Below are 8,807 nucleotides of genomic sequence, written 5' to 3'. Positions count from 1 at the left end.
TGTTGCTAAACTTGTTGTTAAAGCCTAGAAAATATAATGCATATTAGTTTAGAAGAAATCGTCGTAAAAATATGAATGATTTGGTGTGAGACCAAATATCATTGATAAATGGACACAAATTTGATGTGACGTCTAGAAGTGTGTCCAATCAAATAAACAAATCGGAAGGTCTGAGGCCTGGTTCAAACGTCGCGCTTCTCATGTGCCGAACCTAACTCAAGAATTAAGTACATGAGGGGCGCGATGTTTGAATCAATTTGGTACGGCAGATTGAGTTAGGAGCGGCAGACTAGTTTGGATCAGCAGAGCTTGCCGAGCTGCACGACTCCAGCACGGCACGGTTTCAAGCGTCGAACTTGTCATGTACCGAACTCAATGCAAAATTTTATTTAATTTACTTTCCTTTCCAGAATTCATTTCTTTCTTGGAGGGCGCATGCGTTTCAAACAAATATTTGAGATTTGATAACCAAGATACTTCATGTAACAATCCTAAAACCTATTTGGCGCGACATAATTAAGTTCGACGTTTGAAACGGGAGTCGCGCTTAACATGCTCAAGTGTCGCTCCAAACAGAGTTAGGTTCGGCACATGAGAAGTGCGACGTTTGAACCAGGCCTGAGTCGTCCTTTCGGGGGACAACTCTTCCTTCTCTCTCATATTCGTCGATTCTTTGCAAAGGTTGTCGATTCTGATGCCACTTTGTCCACGTAGCATTTCCTTTTCTTCTTATTCCAGTTCCTTTTTTCCCTAAAAGAACACCTTTTGTATAAACACCGAGGCTCAATTTTCCAAAATATAAGAACAACCAAAGAACTTGACCTGTTTTAGATGACGTTTTTAGGGAAAGTTTTATCTTCTGTCAAAAACAAAGTAGATTTTTTATGTGAGGAGAAAGAAACCTAGGAAAGGCTGTCCGCCGAATTTTGTGAACCTTGCAATGAGTGGTAATATGAAGGCGACAGCCAGGACGACAAAGCAAAACGACGACAAGAATCCAGTGTTGTATATTAGAATTTTAAAATAAATTACATACTTTCAGCCCAGCATACAGGGCCTTTGAATATACATGGCTTAAAGATATAATGCTAAAATTGGTTTTAGGGTCAATTAATAGCATGCAGTTGAGAAAATTCAAAGTTGAAGTCAGAACAAAATTAAGAGCACATGCACCTAAATTGTAAAAAAAAAATCATTTCCAAAAAATAAAGAAATTCTCTCCAAAGAATAAAGAAATTTGGACTCAGCAATTTGGACTTTTGAATTTTACCTTTATAAAATTGAGCAGTAGTTGCTACGGTGAAATATGATTGTAATGTAAATCTTTGACGTCATATGTTTTGCTTTTCCCGCTATTGACGCTGCAGTTAATCCGATTTTTTGTAATAGATTTATCGTTTTCAATGAATGTTACCTATTAAACACTGACAATTTCACCGTCAGGCTCAAAGCTGCAATTTAGAATTTCCCTGTAACCTTGGATATCAGGTAATGTTACGTGTATCACAGCAGTTTTCCTGCCAAGAAGCAAAAAATAGATTCATTCAACTCCTTATTATAATACAATTAATGAATAGACGTTATTAGGAAAGAAAAGCCTTTGAGTTAATGCGATTGTGTTCCACATGAATGGCACTGCGTGATTCTTCGTTTGACAATGCAAACTAGGCAGGCTCTGTTTACACAAATAATTTTCATTCATGTACGGAAATTCGATTAATTTTTGCTTGTGGTAGCCATGGTGTTGTAAATAAACAAGCTTGTTGGTGCGTATGCCTATCGCGGCAAAGTTCTGATTCGCCGTCAACATTCCGTTGAAGTCCCAGAAGATCACTTTGTGAAAGTTCAAAGATTTTCTTTGAAAGAATCAACACCTTGATTAATCTTCAATTTCCAAGGTAAGAAGTTTTTCAAGTTATCTTATCACCTTATTTTTCTATCCTAACTTCTATGAGACACTGCCAGGCAAAGTATCAACAAATTCTGTGTAAATGTGTTGTAAGCAACCTTTTTAATTGGATTTAATTCCTAAATCTAAGCTGAAACAGATCGAACCTAAAATTAAAGTAAAAATAAGTCTTTGTTCGAAGCCTTTTCATCGTTTTAATTTGATAGATAATTCTCAAAATTCTCTACGATACTAGTATTCCCTGACTTAAATTATCATATGCCAAGTTTTTGATATATAGTAGCAGTTACCTCCTATTTGCCATATACTTTGTTGGACCAAAGCAAAACAGTTGTTTACAACTGCCTTTGCTGTTTAGGAATAATTGGTCAAGAATTTTAGGAATAAATAGAAATGCTACTTATCATTAGTCAACCATCTCTAAATATACAATTTCTTTATCATCAAAATATTTCACTTCATGAACGATCCTAGTAACAGTTCCCTTCTAATTTTTGCTCAGTTTTCACCCACTGCTGTCGTCATAAAATTTTTGGCCGTCGCAAACTCAAGTGAAGCATATTGTCGTCTATCTAATCCTATTCTCAATATTTCGCATTTTAATGAACCGCGGTCAGAAACGCGAAATTGTTGAATAAAAATGACGTTGCTATATCGTCAGCTGCCAATTATAAACAAATATCGTGTAGTAAATGGAATTCGCCGTTGCCAACCCCTGTCATAAACAATCATGTTGCTACAACATAACGTCTTTATCCTCTGTTATTAGTCACTAATGAGTAGGAAAAGGCTTTGTTTCGTTAATTACAGATTAATCCTTTACACATCTTTTATATAAAGTTTGTTTAGAAATATAATTGTGTGACAGTTTAACTTTGTAATCATGGAATGTGCATCGTAAAGTTCTTGAAGTTGAACTAAAATTTATTTATTTCTTTGAACCTACGTATGGGGAAAAACATTACCCTATAATAACCAAAGGTTACAATCGCCCCTTGTAAAGCAAAGAAAAGATAATTAAGATATCGCTAGAAGATAACAGTGCACCAAAGCATAATCCTTGTGGTACCCCAATGATGTATTAGACATTGACTAACCAATGATGTATTGCCTTTATATAAATGAAAACCAAAGTAGAGAGATGAATTTCCCTTGACTGTCGTTTGTTTCCTGTGAACACATGGGTGGAAAATCAAAGATCTAATTCGAAAGGTATTTTGATTCAGAAAAAGATTGTTGCTACCATCTAATCCCTTGATCAAACGACCTAAGATTCCACCTAACATTTCGCCCAACACTTTTCTTCGATGGTGGAGAGTGATAAAACGTTGGTTGTCAAACGGTCCAACATTTCACCCAACATTTTCTCGCGCAGATCGAAAAGGGTAAGAGTTTGTATTGATGTCGATGATTGATTTTCGGTGCCAATTAGCAAACTGCGTGTGCCTGCAGCCAGCAATGTTGGCTGAGGTGGTCAAACTTCAAAACAATAGAATATGGCCAGCTGAAAAACCTACAATCCTGGACAAACGGTGTTGTGATTTATCATCCCCCTATTCAATTTTGATGTCTCCACTATAAAAGTATGTTTGAACATGCATGCCACCAGGATATTTTAAAGGGGTTGTCCTCAACAGCGTGCGTAGAAATGTGCGATATCAATATTATCAAATAATCAATCAAATGGAGTTTTTCTGTCCGAATTGAAATGAAAAGAAGTTTCATGGTATCTCGTTGAACGCAAAACTGATTGGCAGCCAATACTTTTCTGGTAACAATTGTAGGTGTGGCTCGAGCAATAGCAATATGCTGGATAAGATGCTTTGTAAGAAAATTGACAGATACCATTTTCAAAGGCTTTCACCCCTGTTATTCTCGCATACCAACGAAAAGAGTTTCTAGAATAAAATTTCGCTAAATAGCTGCCATGGTTAGATATTGGATTCCTCACACATCGTTAGAATAATTCAATAGGCAAAGCTTTACACGCTTTGATTTATCTTATAAGATCTAAACTGCAAATTTTTTCGTTCTTATCTATTCTCAGTTGTGCACAGTTTTTAGGTACAATACATATTATTAAGCATTCTTTCAAAACCTCAATGTCGAAAATTCATTTTCGTTACAGACAATGGGTAGTGGATCCTCCAAGAAATCGAATGCAAATAACAGTCCAAGAAGTGAAAGGCCTAGCTCCCCAAAACTGGTTAGCCCCACAGAGCTCTTGAGGCAAAAAGCAGAAGAATTCTGGTATGAAATAAAGGACATACAAATCCCAAATGTTACAAAAGGTATAGTTTACGTTTCCTAGTTACTTATTTCTTTTTATCAAGTTGACAGACGTGCATACTGATCAGTCCTTCTGGTAAGCACTTTTGTCAACTTCTTAACCCCTACCCCATCCAAATCATGGGTAAACATTTATAAATTCAATTTCTATTCAAACATACACCCAGTGGACTCTATCTATGGATCCATTCTGATATTTTATCAAAGGGGATGGGGCATTTACGGTTTTGGGGATGCTAGAGCCCATTTATTTCAATCGTACCTACCATTTTCCAGCTAACTAACTAATTATGTTACAAGATAATGATGTGACACTCTAATACACCTCGTCGAGTCCCCCCCCCCCCCCCCTATCTCTATCTGCCAACCTTTGAAAAGAACTGTCGTCATATTGTATAATAGTGATTCTTTTCCTGATCAATATATTTGCTCCAATCGTTTCTCCATTCATGGTCTCTTTTCAAAACTAGGGGGCATAGTCCACTCAGCCTTTTATCAATCGGGTAGATTTTCTATTATAGCATGCAGTATCGTCTATACATGACTAGATCTCGCAGGCAGCTCTAGAGATATGGTAACGTGCTATAGCTATTAGAAAATGGTTGGTCGTCTTTGACGTCATTGCAAAGTACCCAATTTAAGTTCAGGTCGTCTCCTTGGATAACATTGTTGTGCTGCTATTGCGAAAGTGTATATAAAACCCTTAGATAAACATAAAGTTGTCAATGTTTTACAAATAATAATTTCAGAACTGATTGAATACGTGTTTTGAAGCAGCTTTTGGGACTTAACATCAACTTGTGTTCACTTTTTATTCTGTCAGGAAAAACAGCCGATGAGGTTATTGAGGACATTATCAACCATGAAAAGGAATATAGTGGCATTGACTGGAGGAAAGCCGCAGAAGGCACCAAAGAGGACAAAGCTGAGGCTTTAGAAAAAGCACACGAGCTACTGAAAAAAATGAGGGAGCAGTTGAGTGAAGAAGAGGTGAACACTGCCAAAGCGATGAACCTTCTTGATACTAATGGTAAGTTGCAGGATTTGACAAGGCTACTTCTTTGTTTCATGCTTCTTATTTCTTAGTGATATTTTTATCTGTTTATTTATCAGAACAGAAGCAAAAAACTGTGGTCTTTTCCAGTGATAATGCTACTGGAAAACTGGGGAGTAAGCAGTGGCGGCGCCAACTATTTCAGAGTGGGAGGGTAATAAGCGCGACAAATGGGTCCACGCCCCTTTTGCCTCGTTTCAGTGATTTGTACCAGGTTAACTTTCCTTAAGGAATTTGATAACTTTTGAAGCAATGTTTACTGTTTCATAGCTCTTTACAAAAGCGTGCCGATAACCTTGCCTAGATTCTTTCACTACTGATTGTTATTGTTTAAAAATTATTGTGATATGAATTGCTACAGCCAGTGCTTCCCCAATGACATTCCAGACTAAGGGATGGTAGGTCACGAATCACAACATTTACATGGATAAACACAATTTTGAATCTATCTGACAAACCACAAAGCCACTTTACCTACCAACCAAAGATTTTTTGCGACAAACTCATGAGTAGCTGGAGGGGTGTCCCCAAATAGCAGATATTGAGGAAAAACCTCTGAATGAGCCTTTATCCTGAACAGCATCAATGCAGTAATAAAATATAAGAATATAGAAGAAAATTATTTTTGTAGAGATTGTTACTTTGCTTTAATGCATCTTTGCAACGACAGATCACTTCGGACTAAACGAAATATGGTTTTTGGCCAACTGCAGAATCCTAATTCTGCATATACACTCCCCTCCGAAAAGTATTCGAACGGAAGTCAATATTGCGACTGTACCGGTTTCGAATGTCCTTCTTTTAAAGATTGCGTGGGAATTATTATTTTCGTTAAGTAGACACCCATTTCTTTGTTAATTGAAAAATAGAAAGCAGAGCTTCTTGTGATTTGTTATGTGCTCTATTAATATATCACATTAAACTGTATTTTTGTACTTCTCAAAAGTTACTCTTTTAAAACCTTTAAGAAATTGTGAAATTAAGACAAAAAAGTTAAGAATCTGAGTGTTAATCCCGAGCTTAGTTTCTTATAAGAAAAATGAGTGTATACAGGTGATATCAATATTTTTCGTTGCATACGTTTTAATTGATCTTTTTCTAGTGAATTCCCCATGCTTTGCTTTAGGTGACGTCAGGCAGTATGATCTGTTTGCTATGGACGAAACTGATGCCCCGTTGGTGCCTGTTCCTAGCGACGCTGCACCGTATGTCGTTTGGGGATGGACTAAAGCTCAGACTGCAGAATATCAAAACGCAACTGGAGGTCGAATTAAAGATCTTATTTGCAACCTCATTAGGAACTTTCAGGTTATGCAGAACGACAGCACCAGATACATGGTGAAGACATTCATGGAAGCTGGTTTGTGGGGGCTTGGAATCTACGGTTTGACTAAGGTTTATCAAATCATTGCCACTTTATCCGAATTATCTGAGGCAACGGAGGCTTATGCTGTTTTATCAGGCGTTCTAGAGGTCGGTGTCAATGTCATCAAACTTGGAATCACGATTGTGATTTTGGCCATTCTTGTTCCCCTGTTTATCTACATGACAAAAGATGCGGCTGGTGTTATGGTCATCATTAATGACACAAACGAAGATTTGAGACTGATTGACCTGCACGCCACACATGGCAAAATTGTTGGTATTTTCAAAGAGAATGCTGCTCTTGACAATCCACAGACAATCATCCCAAAGAAATTGCCACCTATTGTCAACCCAAAGACTGGCAAAGTCGTTGCGGAGGGGTCCATTCAGGCAGGATTTTTCGCAGCCCGCAAGAAAGATGCAGCTTTATATGGGTCTCAAGGAGGGATGAAATTTGATGCAATAACACCTTACCCAAAGGGCATTTATGTTGGTTGGGAGGTAGCGTACTTTTGAGAATCATGATATTTTTAGCATTTTTTATCATAGTCCCTTTATCAGATTCATTTTCGCTTGTTTTTCTCCTTCTAGCAAGGTGGTAAACTCTTGGATGAATAAGCCCTAGAATACATTCTATTGTGTGTTCAACATATTTTCACTTCTCTGAATCTGAGACTAACTTTCCTGACCTTTCCACAGGTACCGCTGTCACAGGGTAGCAATGTTGTTCTTGTGTCTGCTGACTACGATGGAAGTGCCTCCGAGTTCAGCAACAAAACTAACGATGATGGCAAACAGGAGAGTATTTCAACGAGCAGCAAACAGGCAAAGGTAACCGGTCGGGTCAGCAGTGGTAGCGGCAGTCAAGCGTACTACGTAATCAATGTCACTGAGCCGTAATATACTCCGTAACCATTCCATGAAAAAACATTTAATGTCGATTAAATAACGTTTTTTCTATTGGTGTAAATAAACTGAATTTAGAATTGTATGAAAAGTACCGTTTTTTACAAACTTTGTCGTTTAATGAAGCTCTACTTGTTCAGTTACGAAGAGAATTCACGAGAGGACAATATAGGCCTATTTCCATTTGACATTTTTTGTACGCGCGGGCGTAGCGCCCAAATCTGAGCATGTCAAATGGTCTCGATTTTGCTTCCGCTGTGAGCGCCAGAAAGTTGATAGGGTCTCTATGATAATTAAAACAACACCACAAATAATCTTTGAACTGTATCTTTACTATACTTCACTGGGGCCTTAGGTTTTTACCCTGATTTGAATAATTGTTTTTTTTATAGTTTTTTCATTCAGGATTTTAGTGGTGTGAATAATAAACAGCACACATGTATCAGTTGTTGGTTAAAACTATACCCAAAATCACTGTAAAATGAAGATCCCAGATTTTACAGAACTTTTGTCAATTGTCAAGTGATTGTGTTTTCAATTTTGCATTCAATAGTGTATATAAGCATGAAGAAACATTTCATTCAAAGCATTTTTTACCAATTAGGAAATATTTTGTGACCTAACATAATATAAAGGATATATTTTCATGCCAAATCAAATGAATCGGAATTTTTACCGTGACCTGGAGCGCAAAGAAAGAGCTACTGGGATAGTTCCCCAACCCTCTAAACTCAAAACCTTTTAAATTGACCTTGCACGGGCTGTTGGAATATCTTTATGACTGAACCTCGTTTTGAGACGGTTGAGATGAATCTCCTTTTAGAGAGCCAGAAAATCCTTAGTTTGTCGGTAAAAGTGGTGACTCTCGTTATATTTATTTACTCTATGAATTTGCTCTTTTTAACTTCACCATCACGGAATAATTTAATATTTACCCAGTATTATTCAGAAAATTCTATGTAGGATTTTGTAAAGTTTAGCGAAGGACTCAGTGGCGATTCTAGCCTTAAAAATCTGAGGGGGCTAACCGGGGGCCAAACTTTCAGTTATAGGAGCCAACGCTAGCTATTACTTTGGGAACTAGTAGAATGTAAAGCAGTGGCGTGGTGGCTCAAAATTAGCTAGCTACAAGGCACCGGTTCTTAGCTCCCCATAGATAAGTATGTCCTTGGTACAGCTCTATCAAGGCTGTTATCATTATGCCAAATAGTTTTATTTGTGGTGTAAGGAGCAGCTGTGTCCCCCAGGAAAAATAACAAAGAAAAATTGTTGCTGGGGGCCCCT

At 37.5% G+C, this 8,807-nt stretch overlaps 1 protein-coding gene across 1 annotated transcript; it reads left to right on the top strand.

The window, feature by feature from the left end:
• The first annotated feature begins 643 nt into the window (after nucleotides 1-643).
• Nucleotides 644-7,650, top strand: LOC135691838 (uncharacterized). Its single transcript, XM_065209817.2, has 5 exons — nucleotides 644-1,898; nucleotides 4,038-4,200; nucleotides 5,022-5,228; nucleotides 6,379-7,118; nucleotides 7,317-7,650. The coding sequence occupies exons 2-5, from the start codon at nucleotides 4,041-4,043 to the stop codon at nucleotides 7,515-7,517; spliced, it is 1,308 nt and encodes a 435-aa protein (XP_065065889.2). The 5' UTR covers nucleotides 644-1,898; nucleotides 4,038-4,040; the 3' UTR covers nucleotides 7,518-7,650.
• The last annotated feature ends 1,157 nt before the right edge of the window (nucleotides 7,651-8,807 follow it).

This window comes from Rhopilema esculentum, chromosome 13, assembly GCF_057945365.1.
Source record: "Rhopilema esculentum isolate cy_ngs chromosome 13, ASM5794536v1, whole genome shotgun sequence".
NCBI classification, from domain to species: domain Eukaryota; kingdom Metazoa; phylum Cnidaria; class Scyphozoa; order Rhizostomeae; family Rhizostomatidae; genus Rhopilema; species Rhopilema esculentum.
This window is presented reverse-complemented; position numbering and strand designations above follow the sequence as displayed.

Excerpts from the sequence above, each read along its gene's own strand:
- LOC135691838 (XM_065209817.2), top strand. The coding sequence starts at position 4,041 with ATGGGTAGTGGATCCTCCAAGAAATCGAATGCAAATAACAGTCCAAGA. Across the intron at positions 5,229-6,378 it reads GAACCTTCTTGATACTAATG|GTGACGTCAGGCAGTATGAT; the intron begins GTAAGTTGCAGG and ends GCTTTGCTTTAG. Across the intron at positions 7,119-7,316 it reads GCATTTATGTTGGTTGGGAG|GTACCGCTGTCACAGGGTAG; the intron begins GTAGCGTACTTT and ends ACCTTTCCACAG.